General features: G+C 40.3%; 1 protein-coding gene across 1 annotated transcript in view; it reads left to right on the top strand.

The window, feature by feature from the left end:
• The window catches only part of lmf1 (lipase maturation factor 1), an 868,109-nt gene that overhangs the window by 439,475 nt on the left and 404,919 nt on the right, over nucleotides 1-23,715 (top strand). Inside the window, exon 5 of the mRNA XM_069904828.1 lies at nucleotides 8,955-9,020. Coding sequence (XP_069760929.1) covers nucleotides 8,955-9,020 — 66 coding nt within the window. The remainder of the gene's footprint in view (nucleotides 1-8,954; nucleotides 9,021-23,715) is intronic.

The following is a 23,715-nucleotide window of genomic DNA, read 5'->3' as shown; positions in this document are numbered from 1 at the left end:
TGAATGGTGCCCCAACAACAATCTCGCACTAAAGATCACCAAAGACAAGCATCTGGTTGTTGACTTCAGAATGGGAAAACCAGAGATGCAAAATCCAGTGATCATTGGAAGATCAGAGGATATTTCCTGTACTCAACACACAAATGGTATTGTGAAGAAAGCATGTCAGCGCCTCTACTTGCTCAGGGGTTTGTGGAAGTGTGGTATGATACCAGAAACCCTGGCCAATTTCTACAGATGTGTGGTGGATAGTGTGCTGATCGGCTGCATCGTGGTCTGGTGTGGCACACCAATATCCTTGAGCATAAAGCCCTGCAAAAGGTAGTGGACACAGCCCAGGACATCACAGGCAAAACTCTTCCCACCATCAAGAACAGGGCAAGCTCCAGTCACAGCATGACCTCACCACTTCTGCAGTCAAGGCCATGTGAGAGATGGGAAAATTGATCTAAAATTATGAACATGGAAGAAACTAAAGTTCATCAGTAAAATGGCTGAAACCAGTTCAAACAGGATAAGTTTGGGGCTTAGGATGCAGGAAAGCAGAGTCAGCACGATTAACATAAGAATCTTCTATCCTTTGTGACAAGACCATAGGACTAAGATAAGGAATGGTAAGGTACAATAGAATGTAGGAAGTTGAGGTAGTCTGGATCAGATAAGGGTCTCCTAGCCCTGGACAGAAGTACCAAGTCATACATTTCTAATTAGCTAACCATACACAGATTTATACATATGAAATTAGCCAACCCTAGATAGAATGAGTCAACTCTGCATATTAAGAGACTGTAGCCCAGAGAATCAGGAAGGTGTGAATAAGGACAATGACATGATGGGGCACCCACAGGATACCCCCTGGTCCTCCAAGTGTACTGAAACTGCACGTAGGCAGGAAGAATTACCTATGCCAAACCCATCCAGGGGGCAGAAGAATGTAAGGGGGAGGGCATTCTGATACTGAAATTGACTGTATAAAAGTTGGGTGAGCCCCAGTATGTGTGTGTATTCCCAGGGTAAGGGGAAGCACCCAACTTTGCATTGTTGTAGTAATAAATGTTCTTTGTTCTCAATTTTTGTCTCGAGCAATTTCTTTAAAGGTACTTTAATTCCTAACAAATGGGGGCTCGTCCGGGATCACACTCCCTCCACTGACAGAGTACCCCGACGACGAGAGTAGGTGCACCCCGGCTGATTCAGCTGGACTCACGGGCGACGGGTGGCTGGTCAGTGGAAGAAGCGAGTGATATCCGAGAAGAGGCATTGAGAACAATGCGGAAGGACGCGCGCTAGAGCAGTACTGCCAGAACTCGGTAAGAGTATTTTACTTGTTCCTAAGTATGGGAATAGCGGGCAGTAGAGATGAGAGTCCTGACACAGGACGTGACCACCAGATAGCTACGTACAGCCCGCTTGGGATGATGTTATCTGAGTGGGGCACAGGAAAGACCCGCGGTAAAGACAAACTGACGACGGTCAGGTATTGTTGTAATGAATGGGTGAGATACCCGGTTAAAGGGAGCTCCGTGTACTGGCCAAAATTCGGATCCGAGGATGAATGGATGTGTGAAGCTTTGAACTTATGGCTCTATCAAAACCAGCCAGACAATGTTGAGAGCAGGGAATATGCAGCCTGCTGGCTCAAGGGATCCATTGAACAGCTGGTTTTGAATGAGAAAGAATTCAGGAATAAGAGAGAGGAGGAACCTCTTGTCCCTGAACCACAGGGTTGGGATGTGTTACATTCCCTCCCTCCACCTTATGTTCCTCCTATGCCGGCTCCTATCTTTCCTTCCCCTCCTATTGCCTACCCTTCTGCACCTCCCCCTCCTCCTTCCATACCACTAGAGAAGAGAGAGGAGAACCGGAGTGGTATGGTGACTCGCTCACAAAGCGCTCGATTACCACCCCCGTTAACAGTAGAGGTAGAGCATTGTTACTCCGAACAGCGTGAGACCCCTCAGGAAGAAGTGGCAGAACCTTGCGATGTATTCCTCAGGGAACAGGAAAACAAATCAAAGAAACCAGAAATTAGCTGGATGCGACCCCTACGGGAGGTTCCCGTAGGAGAAGGTCTTGGGGTTCGTAAATGTGCCCCTGACCAGCACTGAAGTACGAAATTTTAAGAAAGAATTAATCTCCCTGATAGAAGATCCCCAGGGATGTGCCGAACAGTTAGACCAATTTTTGGGACCAAATTTGTATACTTGGGAGGAATTAACAGCCATATTTAAAACCTTGTTTATCTTAGATGAGCGGGGAATGATCCGACAGGCAGGCATTAAAGCATGGGATAAGGAACACCAAGGGGGACACGAGGCGATCCCTGGAGAAGCCAAATTCCCTCTCACAAAACCTAATTGGGACAAAAATACCAGTGCTGGCCGCACACTGATGGATGAGTATAGGATAAATTTGATCAGAGGAATCAAGGATTCTGTCCCCAAAGGACAAAACTTTAAAAAAAAGCCTTTGAGGTTCCCCAAGGTCCTGAGGAGACCCCCTCTGCATTTCTCAATCGACTGCGCACGGCAATTCAACAATACGGGGGTCTCGACATAGAATCCCCAGCAGGGGAACAATTGGTTCTAACGGGTTTCGTTACCAACTCAGCCCCAGACATTAAGAGAAAATTACAAAAGACAGAAAATTGGCATGAGCAGGGAATAACCCAGCTTCTACAGATCACACAAAAAGCATTTGTCCAGACATCTGAGGATAAGCAGAAAGCAAAGGCTAACATTCTGATGCAAGCAGTTAAAGTAATAGTAGATGAGTAACATGGAAAAGGCAGGGACTGTGTGCCAGCTCCTGAATGTTGGGAGAAGCGTCGGGAGTGGGAGAGTAGAGACCAGAGATAATTTCATAAATCATGACTTCCCACTTCAGTCACTGACCAATATTGATTAAAATTCATGCTAAAAATTAAATGTCATAAATGATCGTTTTTCAATACTGTAGAATTAGCGAATTTAACTACCAGTTAATTCCAATTTATGAAATAAATTGTATTTAAATGTGATTTTGCACAGGGAGTACCTGAGAGTTGAGTGATGTTATAACATTTGCAGGGAGAAATGTTTGCGCAAATAGGGTGAGTTCTATACATCTTAACTTTAAGTGTATGTGAGATAAAGAAAGGATCTGATGTGTAAAGTGGCTGGATCAGCCAGTTGAAGGGGGAGTGTGCATGTCCCTTTAAGTGCACTGTGGCACTTGAAATTGAGGCTTCAGGCTCTTGTCTTGCAGTTAGAGGTATGGAGCCCTATCAACACATTTAATACATTTCTTCTACAGATTCAGCAGTCAAGGTCCGTGAGTTCAAAGATCACCCACCTCTGGAGAATAAAGATACCTCTGGGGATTCCTATGGGGATTCCTATAAGTTTAATCATTCATTTCTCTGGTGCATTTTCCTCTGGAGTGAAATTAATGCCTCAGCACAATTTCTCTGTATTGCCGCTGTTATTTAATTCATGATAACTTTCCCCATTCATCAGGTTTATATTTAAATCCGGTAGTGCAGAAGTTACATTGTAAATAATCACGGAGGTAAACCCTGCGCAACTGGATTCAACTTAATGGAGAAATAAACCTGCGAACTGGTCTATGGTGCTGTGTGAGTATTGCAATAGGTGGAATATGATTTAAATTGGTGGCATAGTTCAGAACAATTGGGTGCATAAGAATAATAATATCATTGAGAACTCACAGATCTTGTACCAGATGCTATTCAGTACATCTTGACTTAAGGACTGGAGAAATTGGCATGTTAGAATGAGATTGGCATGGTACCAATATTTCTTGATTTAATAATGACTCCACAAGCTCCAGGATTCATGCAGCAGAACTTTTAAGTGGAATATAATAGAAACTAGCCTGTACTTAAATTATTGTGTGTGCAATCTTCATAAGAACATCTTTTAACTTTTTTTGGTGCCTGTTTTACAGACTGTTTTAAATAAGGCCAGCTCCTGTGAGCTGTGGCACAAGGCATTTTACTTAAGGCAGAACTAAAGGTTGAATATGTTTCAAGTTCTCTTGCAGGGGCTCTTGTGCTGCAATGTCTGTTATGTACTCACTCTAACAAATTGGAGGGTTGTGCCCCATACAGACAAGCAGCTCCAACTGCATTTTAATAAGGTCTAACATATTCAAAACCCATGCAAATATGGTTTGTGTTTCATTTTACAATTTTTACACTAACACAAAGGAAAGTCAGATTGTTACAAAGTGCCGTAATTTAACATTTTTTTTTCGTTTCTTTAATGGTTTATTCAGTTATTGTTGTATTTTACTTGTCTTTTGATTATTCAGTTATTGTTGTATTTTATTGCAGTTTTCAATGAGCTTTACATTTATTGTGTTTTATTCAGTTCTTATTGTTGTATTTTATTGCAGTTTTCAATGAGCTTGACATTTATTGTGGTTTTATTCAGTTCTTATTGTATTTTATTGCAGTTTTCAATGAGCTTTACATTTATTGTGCTTTATTCAGTTCTTATTGTATTTTAATGCTGTTTTTAACATGTATTGTTCATTGTTGTTTACTAATTTCTTTGGAATATTGTTCGTTAATGTTTTAAGCCCCCCTGGAATAGGGGCAGCAGAGGTTACAATTCAGCTCCTTTAGAATGTAGACAGGGCATAGATTTAATGTATAGTCATAATGGGATATAAGGGATCCCAATACGGACCAGGGGAATTAAACAGCTTTAGTGGAGTACATCTAATTTGTATCATAGCCTACACAGGTATTAAAGACAGGAGTTTTGAAGCGATAGCACAAAGGACATGGTGGGACAAAGACAGACAGAATGGTAGTCAGCATTGTACATGTAACAGAGAGAGAGAGAGTTAATACATATGCTAATGTACACAGACAGGCTGCAACTCACAAGTTCAATGATATATATGCTAATGTTAGCAGACAAGCTGCAACACACAGTTAAATCACAAGAAACAATCCCCCCCCTGCTTGGTCACTTTTCATCACCCCATGAAAGGGAGCACCAGTTTCCAACAACGTGAGCTGCTTGACACTTTAATATCAGGCTCCAAACAGCCTTCGGAGATCGGTGGCCCTAGGGTTCGGGGCTGAAGAGGACATCAGATACGAGCCACAATCAAACAGAACCGCCTGACTACTGCTACTCGTTCGCTGCTGAAGGCAGCGCTTCTCATAGACTGCTACTTGTTCGCTGCTGAAGGCAGACTTCGTCGGGACAACACTTACAAAGGTCGTGTGCTTCAAAGACACTGCTTCAATATTTCAACGTATGGGATGGACTAGACTCTTTACTGAGAACTGGAGCCTGATACTCCAAACCCTAATAAGCAGCTGGACTCACTCCCCTGACCTTCATGGTGCTCCCCTACCTAAAGACTTTACACAGACATTACAATTCGGTTATTGACCAGCTGGGTAAAACTACACCTTACACTTGAAAGATCAGTGTTACTGATCTAAAAGAAAAGTGAGGAGAGGGGGGGGGGGGATCAGTCACACTGACACTAGTAACCAAAGATCAGTAACACTGATCATGGTGAAAGATCAGTATTACTGATCTAAAAGAAAAGTGAGGATTGTGAGAGATGGGAAAATTGATCTAAAATTATGAACATGGAAGAAACTAAAGTTCATCAGTAAAATGGCTGAAACCAGTTCAAACAGGATAAGTTTGGGGCTTAGGATGCAGGAAAGCAGAGTCAGCACGATTAACATAAGAATCTTCTATCCTTTGTGACAAGACCATAGGACTAAGATAAGGAATGGTAAGGTACAATAGAATGTAGGAAGTTGAGGTAGTCTGGATCAGATAAGGGTCTCCTAGCCCTGGACAGAAGTACCAAGTCATACATTTCTAATTAGCTAACCATACACAGATTTATACATATGAAATTAGCCAACCCTAGATAGAATGAGTCAACTCTGCATATTAAGAGACTGTAGCCCAGAGAATCAGGAAGGTGTGAATAAGGACAATGACATGATGGGGCACCCACAGGATACCCCCTGGTCCTCCAAGTGTACTGAAACTGCACGTAGGCAGGAAGAATTACCTATGCCAAACCCATCCAGGGGGCAGAAGAATGTAAGGGGGAGGGCATTCTGATACTGAAATTGACTGTATAAAAGTTGGGTGAGCCCCAGTATGTGTGTGTATTCCCAGGGTAAGGGGAAGCACCCAACTTTGCATTGTTGTAGTAATAAATGTTCTTTGTTCTCAATTTTTGTCTCGAGCAATTTCTTTAAAGGTACTTTAATTCCTAACAGCCACAATTCCATTTACTCTTCTAATTACTTTCTGTGCCTGCGGGCTCTCAGTCAATGTGGACATCCCCTCTCTCCAGCACCAGTACTTAATGATGTCACACTGTTTAAATCTTACCCAGTTTCTCCTGCCTTCCCATGTGCCTCCTGAGACTGCGTCACAGAGTCATTGTCCTCACAATTTTTTTCCACATGAGGTGAGAGAAATTACAATGAGTTACATTGTAACTCAAAGGTTAAATAAGTTAGGACTTCATTCCCTGGAGCATTGAAGAATGAGGGGAGATTTGATAGAGCTATTTAAAATTATGAGGGGGATAGACCCAGTAAATGTAGGTAGGCTTTTTCCACTGAGGGTAGGTGTGATACAAACCACAGGACATAGGTTAAGGGTGAAAGGGGAAAAGTTTAGGGTAAACATGAGGAGAAACTTCTTCACAGGTGGGAGTGTGGAACGAGCTGCCAGTTGAAGTGGTGAATGTTGGCTCAATTTTAACATTTAAGAAGAATTTGGAAAGATAAATTGGTTCTATGGAATGCTGCCAGCCATGCAACAGTTTCAAGTGGATTTATCTTTTTAACCACAAGTTAGGATTGGATAAAAAATATTTTCCCCTGTCCATTATCTTACTTTACATCTTATTTACTGCTTAAAAGTCTGTCAGTTAATATGCATGTAGAGTTGGCAGAAATAAAATATGAAGCTGGTTTGGAATTAGAAGAGCTGCATGTTTAAATGACAGAAATATCTTCTCCAAACTTTGACTTAATAAGATTCCAAACAGCATCTAGAATGCTGCTAAAATGTGATTGATGTGTGTATGTCTTACCTGGACGGAATGACGCAACGTGGAATGAAGGAAGGAACTGTTCACAAAATTTGTGATGGAGTCCATTTTGAAGTTTCATTTGAAATAGTGCAGCTTGATAACAGAACTAGCTGGAGAATGGCATAAGGTCATCGAGATAATATTTTGTTAATATCAACTGTCATCCTGCTACATTCTTCCCTATAAATTGGTGTCTCTTTGGTGACAGCTTTGGCAGCTTGCCTCTTGAATTCTTGTGAGATCACCTCAAGATATCCCTGTAACTGGAGAAAGAAAAGGCGGAGATTGGATCAGATTTTTCTGAATACTGATGCATTCTTTGGTCTGTTACATTGTAATTCTAATCAGAATCTGCCTACACTTCAAAGGCCCATACGAGGCTACATAGCTCCAGGCCCCTGCGATCTGATTGTGTATCTTTCTGTCAGTAGGATTGCTGTGATCCAGGTGTCTTTATTGTTGAGGGCCCACTGATTCCTTATTATTTGCAGAGAGGAAGAAATTTAATCCATTTTCATGAGCCTTGGCATAGCTCAGTGGGTTGGAAATGTTATCCTGCATTTGCTTTGAAATTGAAATACGGGGAGATTTTCTTTTGCAATGAATACTTGCTTGATGCACGTACCAGCATTCAAATGGTTATAGGCACCAACCCGTAAATGCAACATTATTATTAGAGACTACAAGAATTGTAGGGGCACCTACTATATCACAAACAATTAAACAAGTTGGAGCATTTTCTCTTAAAAGATGAGTCTCTGGGTGACTTAATAGAACTATTTAAAATTATGACAGGGATTGATAAGTGTGACAGATTTCAAGTTGCCACGACATTAAGTTAAGGTTGCATTTTGTAAGTCGGGCAAGCAAGATGAGTGTGTGAAGCAGAAAGGCACATATTTTATTATATTCAAAATAAGAAAGAAATAGAGGGGTCTTTGATGTGAAATATCAACTCTTTCTTTCTACACAGATGCAGTCTGAACTGCCTGAGTGTTCCATGATTTTTGTTTTTAATTTCAAATTTCCACCATGTTAATTATGATGTACATGTAATACCTACGGCTCCTAGAACGCTTCCACCAGCGCTGTCTCCGCTCCATCCTCAACATCCATTGGAGCGCTCACACCCCTAACGTCGAGGTACTCGAGATGGCAGAGGTCGACAGCATCGAGTCCACGCTGCTGAAGATCCAGCTGCGCTGGATGGGTCACGTCTCCAGAATGGAGGACCATCGCCTTCCCAAGATCGTATTATATGGCGAGCTCTCCACTGGCCACCGTGACAGAGGTGCACCAAAGAAAAGGTACAAGGACTGCCTAAAGAAATCTCTTGGTGCCTGCCACATTGACCACCGCCAGTGGGCTGATAACGCCTCAAACCGTGCATCTTGGCGCCTCACAGTTTGGCGGGCAGCAGCCTCCTTTGAAGAAGACCGCAGAGCCCACCTCACTGACAAAAGGCAAAGGAGGAAAAACCCAACACCCAACCCCAACCAACCAATTTTCCCTTGCAACCGCTGCAATCGTGTCTGCCTGTCCCGCATCGGACTGGTCAGCCACAAACGAGCCTGCAGCTGACGTGGACTTTTTACCCCCTCCATAAATCTTCGTCCGCGAAGCCAAGCCAAAGAAGAAAGAAACACCCAGATATTTTTAATATTCATAGATTGGAGTCTCTTGTTTATTGGAAATTAATGTATATGTAGTGTTACATTTCCGCGAAGTTACTTCAAATTCTTCAAGGTTATTTTTTATAAAGTGGGCGGCATGGTTAGCATTAGTGGTTAGTGTAATGCTGTTACAGCATTAGAGTTTCAATCCAAACTGAATGCTTGTTGTTATGTTGACAGGGACTGATTAAGATCCGTGGAGATCGCTGTTGGAGGGATCTGACCTGCATGAACTACCATTATGAGGTATGTGTAGTGCAGCTGTACTTCTGATATATTATCAGACTCATCTTGACACGTCACTACAGAATGGCTGGCTAATCAGTGCAAGATAATGAAAAGTATTTCTATACTCTATCAATGAGCTCTAAAACAGGTAAGAATGGTGTGTGTCTCCATGTACATTTCTGAAACAAACACATTTGAAAATATAACTAGTGAAAATACACTGTGAAGAACAGCATTAGTTGGTGAAGATATTCCAAACGGTCACTTTTCTGAATGAATGGTTTATTGTCATGTACAATGTACAGATGCAATGGAAGTTTTACTTGCTGCCACTTCTCAGGCACATAAATTACACACTAACATATAAGAAAAGACAAAAAGATAAAACGAAAAGGGGAAAATAATTATAAGTACTCACAATAGGTTGTAATATGATAAAAATGCTTTGAGTCAGACAGTAGTGGAAACAGATCTTTGCGGTCTTGTACTGTTATGATGAGTTAGCAAGGCTCAGGAGCCCTATAGCTTTTGGGAAAAAAAATGTTTTTGAACCTAGAGGTGCCAGACTTCAGGCTTTTACTTGAAGAGAGAGAGCATGGCTTTCAGTGTTCATTACCAGACATTATTCCAATCTTTGCACCTGTCAGCCTGCAATAATTTTCTATTTCCTGGTTCACTTTATCCTGATTTCTTCTTTACCATTTAATTATTGTCCTTGGTGACATCATTTGGAAATATGTTCGGTATTCACATTTATTCACCTTGTGCTGTTTCTTTTCAAAGCTTTACCAACATTAAGGCTTGTTTGAATAAAGGTTTCAGGTTGATGCAAAGACAGTGACATGATTCCTTTATTTCCCACTAATGCCAACATGCAATCTGCAATCTTGACTACAATCTGTCTCTCCTCTTGCAATATGATGAACCCAAAGGTGAGCTTTGCTACATTCCCAGTCATAAGCTCAACAATTTCTCCCTCCATACTGCTTCATTACCAAGTTGTTTCTATTTACCAACTCTGTTCCTTTTCCACTGCTACAAATTAAATGTTCCCTGCTTTAATTAGCTTGATGAACCATTGAACATTTTACCCCTTCTTTAAGAATGCTCTTGGACCTCACCCAACCTCCTTCATTTTCACTTCAGTCTATACTGGGTAAATTACATTCTGGGCTTTTTTCTGACAGACTGCCAGTTTTACAGAGTTCACTCTGCAACCAAGGAAAATATAATCAGTGCAGGTGATGATGTGTGCTTCAGTGGTAATATGTTTGGAACCTAAGAAAATCACAAATTGAAAACTACAGTAAATGAAAGTTTGGCTTTTGGTCTAAATGTTCTGAAAATACAAATTTCAGTGAAGTGGAGAACTGTTCTTTGGAAATTGTTTCATTTATAATTTTTCCCTTAGTTTAGTACAGAGATACTCTGATACTACAGGCACCAAGGATTTTACTACAAAGCCTGTCAAATAGTTATTGAATTCTATGCAAACATTTACAAAAAGATTTAGTGGAACAATCATTAAACACAACACACAATAAACAAATCTTTGCAAAGGGTAATATTCTTGAGCAGAGTACATGAAAGGCCATGAATTGTGTATCATTCTACATTTCTTTCTCCTTTTGAAGCCTTATTTCATTTGTATGTGGCACTGGATTGGTAATAGGTGTTTGCATTCTGGCTCCACTTTTTATCACAGGTAGATTGTGGAGAGACAGTGCTGTGGTCATTTCTTATTGGAAATTCATTATCTATTGAACACTCTCACATTGTTCTGTAATAGATACTATGGTTAATAATGTTCTTTTAAATATATTTAATAATTTTACATATTTAGACAAGTTTAACAAGTAACCCTAACTGTAAGAACATTTTAGTACAAGAGTTAAGACGTCTTGCTCCAATTATAATACTGACTAAATCAGAATGCATGCAGAATGTTATGTGTAGGTGCTGTATCTCTGTGTATGGAAGAGGCATCATATTTAACATAAGCTTGTGTTAGCGGGAGTGTGGCACAAAGTCATCAACCTTTTTCCCTTGTCTGATGAAGAGAACTTCCTGGATTCATAGAAGGAGTGTTGACTTGATAGGTTACAAATGTAATTCCTTTATTGAAAATACAAGGTACAAGGTAGGAAACCATACCCCCGTTGTCAAGAAAACATTAAAATTATTCCTCTGGATGTTATCATAAGGCACTTGGAAAAGTACAAGAGAAGCAGGCAAAGTCAATGTGGTTTTATGAAAGGGAAGTTTTGCTTGCTTAATTCGACAAATGCTCTTTGTGCTGGAGTGAAACTACTGGCTGCACAATCTCCCATGCATCCTGTGGCAGAACTCCAAGTCATTGACAAGCTTATTGGAGGGGGAATACTGCAAAAGAAAGATTGTGAACTCAGTTGGTGGAATAATACAGTTTTGTGCAACCTCATTGTACCCAGGGATTTGGTCAGTGGTGGACTCATTGATTGGATCATGATTTGCATGATGACATGTTGATACCTTTCTGAGGTCGATAGAGGCAAAGGGTTTTCTGAGGTAGAAAAAGACAACATACAATGGTTGGCGCTGCCTCCAATGTACTGAACTGAGATTTGTCATATGTTCAATATCGTAACGATTGAATTTTTTGGATGGATGGACTCCACACTGTGATTTGACCACAGGCAGTGAACACCTAGCAGTTATGGATGATTCTGTAATAATTTACCTTGTAACAATCGGGGGGGGGGTGGGGGGAACACTTGTACTTACCACAATTCACTTTGTTTCCTTTCTTGAAACATGGTCACAATTACACCAAGAGATTTAAATAATCTCTGTTTGACTTTTCTCGTTCTAGTGGATATTCAAGATCCCACAATATTCTTGAAAGAAAAGTGGATAATTTAGAAGTTGTCCCAGTGGTTATTTTGATTTTGATCACAAACATTGTTACCTAATTACAATCATTATTTAAAAATATTAACCTGCTATGTATATCATTGCTGTTTGTGAGAACTTGCCATATGCATGGCTGAGGCATTGCTGTTTCCTTTCAAACTTTGAGACTCTTGAGAGAATGAATGAAGTGTAAACTGTAAATGTCCGTTTATTGCCAGAATTGAAAAGGTTAAAATTGAAGTGTGGAGAAATCAGAAACTTTTTTGAAGTTTATTTTGCACTGACTATAGTGTGAAACTACCTCCTTGAAGTGGTCTCACACTACTTGCCAAATTTCAGTCCCAGTAACTTCACTCTCCAATTTTGCATTGATTGAAAGTTTTGGCATCGTATCATGGCAACACATTGCAGTAGGAGCAACCTCAAAGTGAAATTATAGACTCAGTTATTCACTAGTACTGTCATAATGTGGTACTTGCAACCTGATGTGTGAAGGATAGTGTCTGCAAAAAAATAATTATTTAACAGATGGTTCAACTTGAATTGCTGGTACTCTGAAGGGTATTTTATGACAAAAAGCTGCCGTTAAAGAGGCAAAAGTTAAGTTTTGTCTGTTTCTAAGCTGCACACTGCCAGTATACCAGTTAACGTGCCAGTGTGAATCCTCGTGAATCTGCACACAGGCATGAAATCACCCCGGGGATGGACTGCCTAGGTAGGATGTATCATCCCCGGGGCTGCGTGCCAGTTAGCCCAGTGTGAAAGGGACAGGCGGTATCCTGGGAACAGTTAGTGAGGATAGGTGCCCCTCTCCCCTGGGATGCTTGGTGGTGAGTGTGAAAAGGTGCAGAGAATTGGTTAACAGTGGTCCAATTCGAATGCCAAAAACAGCTTCTTTAACCAGTTCGTTGAACAGTCAATTTACTGGTAAGCCAGTGTGTAAAGGGTTAATGATTGCAACAGGAAAGAGGAGCAGGATTAACCATGGAGACTTCTTGATGTTGGTTATCTCCTTTCATTTTGGCTTATATCTATTATTGTTAGATACCCTTTTTCAAAACAAGAGAAGCAGTGCATTGCCACAGCATCTTTCAAAGCATCATAAAACTTTTTAAGCACATTTAGTACTTTTGGGATCAATTGCAGGAGAGATGGAAGCCAGTTTGCGCATTGCCAGCTCCCACAAATACCTTGGCAAGTAAGCTGTTCCTGTATTGTTGAAAGCATTTAAAAAACTCCATATAAACCAACAATTAGTGAGGGGGCATTTGGAAGATGTCTTTGATGAACCAAAGTATTTACAGTCTCTGAATCATGCTTATCTTTGATATGAGCTTCTAACCATCAATCCAACCATTGTGAATATCACCCAAGATGGCTTTCCTCAGCTTGTAACCCTCCACTGGCCACCGTGACAGAGGTGCACCAAAGAAAAGGTACAAGGACTGCCTAAAGAAATCTCTTGGTGCCTGCCACATTGACCACCGCCAGTGGGCTGATAACGCCTCAAACCGTGCATCTTGGCGCCTCACAGTTTGGCGGGCAGCAACCTCCTTTGAAGAAGACCGCAGAGCCCACCTCACTGACAAAAGGCAAAGGAGGAAAAACCCAACACCCAACCCCAACCAACCAATTTTCCCTTGCAACCGCTGCAATCGTGTCTGCCTGTCCCGCATCGGACTTGTCAGCCACAAACGAGCCTGCAGCTGACGTGGACTTTTTACCCCCTCCATAAATCTTCGTCCGCGAAGCCAAGCCAAAGAACCCTTGTTACCTCGATACTATCACATCTTCAACTTGATTTCCTCCCATTTTCCATTCTGCTTCCTTTATCCTAAATTGCACTGCCTCAATCATTCATAATGTTTGTTGATCTCCCTTTGAATAGCATTCAGTTGTTTGTTTATATATATATATATATATATATATATACATATATATGTATGGTCTCAACAACCCCCTGTTTGTACTATGACTCCATGTTTCGGCAAATTACATTAAGTTGCAAAGACCCTAAGTTTCTTCTTAAAACTTACTACTTTAACGAAGAATTTGATTATGTGCTTCAATATCTTGACATCAGATATCTTGATAATGCTTCTGAGATGATGGAAGGGCTATATATTTCATGATTTTGTTCTTGTTGGTAAAAACTGCACCTGACCCCATCCTGAGTGAGGAAGACTAATGCGTGGCATGGTTGGTGCAACACCTTTACAGCGCCAGCAATTTGGTCTGAGGTTTGAATCCTGCGCTGTCTTGTAAGGAGTTTGTACGTCTGTAAGGAGTTTGTACGTTCTCCCCATGTCTGTGTGGGTTTTCTCCTGCGGCTCCAGTTTCCTCCCACCCTTCAAAATGTACCAGGGGTGTAGGTTAATTGCAGGTAAATTGGGCGGCTCGGCCTCATGGGACAAAATGTCCAGTTACTGTGCTGTATGTCTAAATTTTTTTTAAATCTGATGTTGGGCTGAGTCATGCTCGTTCTGACTTATCTCTCACACTCAAATCCAGTCTGTTTTCTCCAGCTTCACTATCTTCTTGCGCTTCATAGGATGAATTGATTGAGCTGCAAATTGTGATTAGGCTGAGGTGGCAGATCCTTCACACCAGCTCACTGTTGTCAAAGACCAATTTCTCGGTTTTTAAGTCTCCCTATTACAAAAGTTAAGTAGTTAAAAAATAAGAAATTACAGTGCCAGTGACCTGGATTTATATCCGCCACTGTCTGTAAAGAGTTTGTACGTTCTCACTGGGTCCACATGTGTTTCCACTAGGTGCTCTGGCTTACCCCAACTTCCAAAGAAGTGCGAGGTTTAATATGTTAATTGGTACATAGCTCGTGGAGCTGATATCTTGCTGTAATCAATTTAAAAAAAACTCTATAACCAATAAAAACTAAATACAGTACAACTAAAAAGTGAGCTAGAGTAAAACTTGCCTGCATTTATCATGGCAGTTGCAGGCTAATCAGTTCAGCAAGTCAGTGCCTCCAGATTAAGTAATGCCATTCTGTGGTGGCAGAGGAGCAGGTCAGATCTGATGACATTTAATCTCCAGCTCATCAGACTTTATTCTTTCAGTGTTGGAGATGAACTGACCCATGAGGAAGATGTTGCTCTTCATTCTCCATGGAACAGTTAGCTCGAGGATTTGTCCCTTGACTGCAGCATTCCAAATGAACTCCTGGCTAGATTTTATAACTCCAAATGTCCCTGGTCTCAGTGTTACATCAGAAAGAATCTTTATCTACTGCGCTTCTTTACTATGTTAAGGTTCATAAAGAGGTTGCGAGCTATTACAAGGCTTTAGGGCAGCAATGTTGGTGTCGTGGTTAGCGCAATGCCGTCATGGCACCAGCGATTGGGTTCGAATCCAACGTTGTCTGTAAGGAAATGGTACGTTCTCCCCATGTCTGCATGGGGTTTCTCAGGAAGCTCCAGTTTCCTCCCACTGTTTGAAACGTTCTGGGAGTGTGGGTTAATTAGATGTAACTGGGCGGCACAGACTCGTGGACCAAAATGGCCTGTTAGTGTGCTGTATGTATAATTTTTTTTTAATTTAAAAACTTCTGCTTGGGGATTCTTTGTGTCAAAATCTTTATTTGTTCTTTGCTTAAAGTAAGACCTGAATTTACACACCTCTCACAATCAAAGCATGTTGCAAAGTGCTTCACAGTGAGTGAAATGTAATCATAATGTTGAGTGAGACGCTAAGGCCTCTGTTTAATGCTTCATCTACAAGGATGCACCTTGGACGCTTTGACTCTCCTTCAGTCTGACATAGACTTGGTGATTGAGTACTTTTTGAAGCTGAATTCAGCTCACCTTTCAAGCAGTATAAAACAGTCATCACCTTCTGTCCAATTAATTTTGAGATATTACTTTGTTACATTAAAATAGATAATCATAAATTGAAGATGTGGAATGAAAATAAACTGACTTAAAGGACTCTTGGTATTTCTTTCAATAATGGCAGTTCAGTACCCTGAAAACTGATAGTAACTGATGATTAAAATAGGACACTTTCTTCAAGTTTCTTGTTATCATAGCAAAAGGCCCTGTTATAGTGAAATTTAGTGAACTGTAAAGACAGATTTCCTCTGCCTTTAAACCACTCCATTTATCTGCATAAATGGTCCAAAGATGGATTGGCGGGACCAACGCCAAGGGTGGTAGTGTCAGAGGTGGAATTAAGTCTCTCCATCACCAGAATAAAAGGATTGCCACTGAAAGCGGCTCCAACCAGGAAGGTAAGATGATTGACGTCATTGCGCTGTTACAGAGTGGTTATCAGGCTGTGCTTGTTCACTCCGCCCTACTCCACTTTCTCACGCCACCTGCTCCCTCACACCGCTTCCCCACCCCACTCCCACACCACCCACTTCCTCTTGCCGCCCACTCCTTCTCACTGCCCTGCCACTGTCAGGGCTGTCAGGCAGTGGGGCGGCAGGATCAGTATGGGGCTGATGGGGGGGGGGGGAGATGGGGGAATGGAAGAGAAAGAGGGGGGCTGGGGAGCGAAGGGAATGGAGGGGGAGGGGAATGGAGGAGGAAGGGAGCAGGGTGGCAGGGCTGTCAGCCAGCGAGGTGACGAGGTTGTCAGAGGCCGGCCACGGCTGTGCGACACATCCGGCCCCCTTTTGCACTGCTCTCGGCTGCATAAAAGGACTGTGCGATCTGCCTTTTCAGTCCTCAGCATAAACGGTAAATCTGCCTTTTAATTTGAAATATGAACTGGCGATAACACCACTTTTGTGCACAAGAACCCGTAAAAATTTAAGCAGCATCTGGATCACAAAGGCTCAGTGGGTTACACATGCCAAGAGCTGGTAAATAGGATTAATGTAGATAAGGACTTGATGGTCAGTAAGAACATGGTGAGCCCATGGACCTGTTTCTGTGCTGTATAACTGACTCCATGGCCAAACTCTCCTGGCTTAAAGACTAATTACTCTGGCTTTGTTGCTCAATTTATTTCTTTTGCTCTTGGAAAAGTGAACTTCAAATATGGGATTGCCAACATTAAAAAAGAATAAATTATTTCCAACAGGTGATTTCTGATCTGTAGAGAATGGTATAGTCACATTGACCATTCAATCAATTTAATGTTTCTTAAGAAATTATTCCTTCCATGGAAGAGTAAATACTTTCGACTTGGACAACTGAAATTTGTGATCAAATGTTTATAATTGGTGACTTCACAATTGACCAATGAATGAATGGCGCAGACTTTCCATGTAATAGCCCTCACATTGTCAAACTATTTGTTGCAAAACTAAAGTTCATTAGTATGAAGATGAAATTACAGAAACAATAACAAAATCCCTGGCAAATTTATAATGATGTCATCAACTGGACTATTGTTTGTGGAGTATATGCTGAGGACCTCCATATGTGGCGAATGGTAAAAAAGATGTGAATTTATAATCATCACATTTCCTAGAAATGTGAATGCATTTCAGAAATAATACATTTCTTTATAAAGTGCATGTTTGCAAATATAGCCAATAGTTCCATCCCTGCAGTGAATTGAATGTTGTCATTAGTGAATAGCTTTGTTTTGCATGTTATCCTGGCAAGTAACCCCATACTTAACTACAGCAGGTAGGGTAATAAAAAACAAAACTGCAATGTTTAATATTACAGTAAGTTAAAAAATGCAGTATATTTTGTTGCTATCGACATGTGTAGGATATAGAGAAGAGGGCAGTTAAAAGGTATAGAGACATCAGTTTTTACCAATGAGAAACCCATTCAAGAATCTGACAACAGCAGAAAATAAACTATCCTTGAATGTGGAGGTTTGCGTTTTCATGGTCATATATTTTTTGCCTGAAGGATGTAGGGAGAGCAGAGAGTGACTGGGGTGGGTTAGGACCTGAATATATTGGCAGCCTACCCAAGCAGTGCAGGTGAGGTCTGATCCAAAGCTCCTTTTTAATGCAACTTAGCTTGCAACCTGTCATCCTCATAGATTATCTTAACCATTGTAGAATGATTGATATTCATAATTTTAAATCATTAATTAATCCTGAAAAATTGATTGATCCACAAGAGCTTTTCACAGCTTCAGTGATTGCATACGTAACTTGTGAAATTCAATCTTAATGTAATTTATTTGTTATTTTAATTTAGAGATACTGCATGATAAAGATCCTTCTGGCCCACAAATCTGTATCACCTCAAATACACCGATGTGACCAATTAACCTACAAGCCCCTTATGTTTTTGAATGTAGGAGGAAACCGGAACACCCAGAGGAAACCCACACAGATATGGAAAGGACATATGAACTCCTAACAGACAGCGTCAGATTCAAACCCTGGTCGCTGGTACTGTAATAACATTAAGCTAATTGTATGAACACTTAAATAAAAAGAGGAGCTTTTAAGGGGTTTAACAATGGATGAAATTGCTTTGTTTGGAACAGATGAGACTGTGGGGAGACTTAATAGATGTGCATAAAATTAAGAGGGGCCTAGATAGAATAAATAGGAAGGATGTGTTTCCCTTGGCAATGTGGCCAAAAAGAACTATGGAGCAAAGACTAAAAGTGATAAGGAGAAGCGAATGTTCCTTTCACCCAGAAATTGGTAGGAAATGCAAGGCATTGCGTGAGGCAAAAATTTAATTGGATTTAAATTGAACTTGGACCTGCAGACCAAAGACTCAATTCTGGATGGAGGGTATCAGGCTCAGTGATTTATTTACAAAGAGTTGGTCAAATATGTTGTAAATATTTGTGCCTTTACCTTGATGCTATATGCCATTTTCCCGAGAGCATATAGCATGCATAGACAGAACATCATGATATATACCTTTGGATGGTATTTACTTCCACTATTGACATGATAAAGATATTTCAAAATAGTAGAACAGGATGCCTTGTATTAATTTGTTCCTTGATTTTGGTGCCTATATCTCAGGATGGGAACATTCTTCTTGCCAACTAATTCAAGATGATTCGGTGATCTGAATTACTGAGGTCCTTGCCAGATTATAAATGATATCCATGTGTTTATCCATCATCCATCTCCAATCTCGAATTGCTTTTCAATTGTGTAAATCTTCCCCATTCCATTGTGGCCAATTTCCTCTGGTCAAAATCCAGCTAACTGTTTTGCAAAGGAATAAGATTCATTTATTAAAAATTGCAAGTTTTGCTTGCCAAATGATAGCAGATTTTTAAAGTTTTATTGTTTATTGATGTAAAAAGACAATTTAGGAGCAGGTTTCCTGGAGTTGAAGTCTTTGTCATTGCCATGAGATTAAATTGCATGACTTTATGGTTTTCTAACATGTTCCCACACAATGACTGTCATGGAGCATTCTCATCAGCAAGCCACTGTTGTATTCAATTTAACTTTTCAAGTTGAATTGCCTTTTATGTGAAAGTTGAATCCTACCCTTGTCATGATTAATCTGGTGAACGTTTCCATTTAACATTTTTTTGGTGAATCTAAAAGGGCATCAGAGAGTGGCAACTTTTTATCAACTCCACAATGAAGCTTTTCCCCTGTGTTACTTACCAGACAGCAACAATAGAAATTAGCCCAGACAGTGTTATATTTAAAATAATATTTTAATGATTAATTAACAATAATACAACATTTTATCTAAACTTATCTACTTAACCCCCAACTATGCGCAAACATGTGTGTGTGGAATACCCAAAGCCACTACACCTCAGGCATAATTCTGGAAAGGCAGACTGTTCATAAACTCATGAATTCCTTGTCAAGTTGCTTCCAGAGAAAAGTCCTTTTCAGACGAGTGGCAACCAAAACTCCCCTTCTCTAAAAAAAAGCAAACCCCTCTTCTCTTTGCTTAGGGGGCACAAAGTGAATGTTTCTCACAAAGCTTTCAGAACCTTTTTCGAGGGTCGTCGAAATGCAGTACTTATTCTGCTTCCAAAACCCTTTCCTGGGACAACTGTTTCAAGTGACCTTCACAATGGTCATAATCCAACTGCAGAATTCCTCTGCTTCCAGAACCTTTTCATGGGTCAGTCATTCAAAGTGACCTTCCCTTTTGGTCATGGTGTGGAATACTCATTTCCCCTCTAACACGGAGAAATCAGACAATTGTCTATTACCACATGAGGCCACTTTAGCATTGTATTACTTCCAAGAGCTTTGCTCAAAAGTGCTGTCTCCTTAAAATTGTCCCTGAGCAAATAGTGTAATCTGTTGTTCACATGGTCTCTGTTCCTGTGTTTTCCAGGGCCTTCCTCTCTCTTCAGAAGTATCCAGGAAGAGGGGACAGAATTTTTTTAAAAAATGAAGTATCCAATTTGGGTACATGCTGTCCCCAGCCTGATAACCCACTGTCAATCTCCAAAGCCTGCAGGGCTTGCAGTTTGATTTGTTCGCTTAAAATGACAGTCTCACTCAAATGAACATGAATTGGGAGCACTTGACAATAAACAATTTAATTCATTGTATGTAGAATGGAAATACCTCAAATGTATTTTATTTCCAAACTAATGAAGAATTTTTTGATCTTTTTCTAAATATTTAGCTGCTTCTTCATTGATACACTTGAAATGTTGTATTCAGTTCTTGTCACCTCATTATAAGAAGTATGTGGAAGGTATGGAGAGGGTGCAGAGGAGATATACCAGAATGTTGCCTGATTTGGAAAACAAGTCTTATGAGGCAAGGTTTAGGGCTTTTCTTTATGGAGTGAAGAAGGTGACATAAAAGAGATCTATGAGATTATAAGAGGCAAAGATAAGGTGGACAGACAACACCTTTTTACCCAGGGCAGGAATAGCAAATACCAGAGGACATCTGGATAAAGTGAAGGGAGGAAGGTTTAGGGGAGACATCAGGGGTAAATATTTTACACAAAAAGATATGGAAGCCTGGAAAGCCTTGCCAGGGATGGTGGTGGAGGGGAATTTAAGAGACTCTTAATCCCCTTTCACAGTTGCATTCCAGTAAATCAGCTGTTCAGTGTTCAGAGGAATGGGGGTTTGGCCTTTCACACTAGACCACTCCTAACTGGGACAGTGAACATTTTCAGACTTGCAAGGGTTTATCCCCAGCGTTTGGTCTGTTCTACTTTTACTAGGAAGTGCCTGCAATGCAATTGCCAGTTTCACACTTGCCTGATCGTAACGCTGGGGATTGTACTAGGGGTAGAGGCTGGCAATCCCCGGCGTGAGATGACGCTGGCATTGAACAGATTTTGCTTTCACAGTTGCCACTTTAAAGGCGAATTGGCATTCAATTCCTGGGATCACAGGCACGTGCGAAAGGGGCTTTAGACAAGCACATAGATAAAAGAAAAATAAAGAGTTTTGAGGTAGGGAGGTTTAGTTTTTTTGGTAGGTATATATAGGTCGCCACACCATCATGAATCGAAGAGCCTGTATTGTGCTGTAATATTCTATGTTCTATATTCCGATTTCATCCGATATACAGATATCCTTATCCTAATTTCCTCAATGCATTTTTTCATCATATTTATACTTGCTCATCGAATTAGTTGCTAGCCTGATAACTCCTTGCATTTTAACTCTCGTGGATCAGATTTTGGTTGAGAAAGCTCCTGTGTTCATAAGATTTCTTGACATTTCTTAACATTTCCCATGTCAAAGAAGCTACGCAAGCACAATAAAAATGAAAATGCTGGATAAAGTTCAGCCAGCAACGGTGGAAAGAGAAATCAACAGATTGGGTAAAGATGGCAGATTTCCAGCCCAGTGAAGCAGATAACTGTTATCATAATATGATAGTTTAATCGTTTAATTTTACTGTGCCTACCATTTTCTTTAATTCCCTTTTAATATTTTAATTGAACCTTGTTTTTGTTTCACAGTTTCAGATAATTTTAAATACTTAAAATGTAGGGCTGCCTTGAAGGGCTGAGGCTCGAAACATCGGTTTATATATATATGGATGCTATGAGACTTGCTGAGTTCCTCCACAATTTTTGTGCTTTTGTGTTTCAACCTCCACCCTCTCCCCCCCACCCCCCCACCAGAATAGTACATAAAATCTTTTTAAAATCCTATTCGGTTTATTAAGTTTACCATCTTTTCCTTTAACAGAACCACTTGATTGGCATGTTTGGATTTACTTTGGATTCCAGTTTACACAAAAGATCTCCTAAATGTGATGTTGGTAACCCCTAATTACACACTTACTAACTGATAATAGGTCTGATAAAGATCAGAGTGGAAGGTGCTCTTGTCATTTGGAACTTGTTTCATCAGACCAATTAACCTTCACCCTTTGCTCAAGAGATGAAATCATCCCCTTTGTCTTTCTTCCAAAATGACCAGTGAACTGCAGTCCTTCATGACTGTTTTATGACTTGGGGAGTAATTAAAAACTCATTATAGGGCAGTTATTTTCATGGTACGAAAATTATCTTGCAGTGTCATCATGAGTGTCTGGTAACTAGTTTGATAGGAGCAATGGGAGTCTACTGATGACGTTAATAAAGATCTTAGCTATCTTGGGATTGGGCTGGGTCTTAGATATGTGTGTTAAAATCTTATTGCTTGATTTTCTAGGTTACTGATTAATCTGGGTCAAAAAGATAGGGGAGTTTAGTAATAATTAAGGTAACTTTGTAAGAGACTTTTGACTGTGTAGAGAATGAGTTAAAGGCACATGAATGTTCTTTTGGGCTTGAAGAATTATGGCAAGACATGAGGTCTTCAGATAATAAAGGGATTATTTGGATTAAACTTTGAGATTCATGGAGGTGTGAATTCTTATTTACCTAATTTTATAGCTGGTTACAGATGGTCTTTGCGGAAAGGGTAAAATATACATCAAAAGTCTGGTGCCTGCGACATCACAGGCACAAGGCCACTCCATCGAGGACATCTACATGAGGTGGTGTCTTAAAAAAGCAGCCCTTATCCTCAAAGACCCCCACCACCCAGGCCATGCCCTCTTCACTCTGCTGCCATCGGGAAAAATGTACGGGAGCTTAAAGATGAGCACGCAATGGCACAAGGACAACTTATTCCCCGCTGCCTTCAGATTCCTGAATAATCATAGAACCAAAGACACTGCCTTACTTTTCGTGCACTAGTTTTTTTTATTTATAGTAATTTTGTAAGATGGTTATAATATCAGTGTTTGTACTATGATACTGCCACAATTTCATGACTTTTTCAGACAATAAATTCTGATTCTGAATCTGAGGTCAGTCATCTGTTGTGAAGAAAGCAAGTAAATTTGAGTGGAAAAGTAATTATGGACAAATAGAAGAAAATTGGAAGGGCTGAGTATAAGAATGATGCAGCAAATCATCAAACTTATTAATGGATACCGTGTAAAAAATACTTCTCTCTGATGAGTTCAAAACACTGACTCAGAGACCTAGTGCCACTGGCTGAACCACAGCTAATGTCTAATTAAAGTGACCAATTTAAATTGTGCCATTGTGACAATTTTAATTGTTCTCTTTAAAGATATTAAAAGTTGAAATTATTTTGTTCATGAGAAATGAAAATCATTGAATAACCAGTGATATCCAGGAAACCCCATTTTGAACAATCTATTAGTATGGTGACAACATTGTTCATGTTCTGTCATGGTAAAATAATAGCAAGTGCATGTCAAATGACATGGCAATCCTTGGACACTCGATCTACTTGCTGCAGTACCACCAGAAGGAACAGCAGATATCATATTTGGTAAGTAGCTAAAAATTATGAATATCGAAGTCAGTTGATTATTTCCACCCTTGCTCAGTTTCTGCAAGTTCTCATTTGGAAATTTAACAGCTGGTTTGCTGGTTCACTTCTGATTGCCTTCATGCTGCCACCTCTGTTAGATCTTGGAAGGTTTATAGCC

This window comes from Narcine bancroftii, chromosome 12 (assembly GCF_036971445.1).
Source record: "Narcine bancroftii isolate sNarBan1 chromosome 12, sNarBan1.hap1, whole genome shotgun sequence".
In the NCBI taxonomy this organism is placed as follows: Eukaryota; Metazoa; Chordata; class Chondrichthyes; order Torpediniformes; family Narcinidae; genus Narcine; species Narcine bancroftii.
The sequence above is the reverse complement of the archived record's forward strand: the minus strand, read 5'-3'. Positions and strand labels throughout refer to the sequence as shown.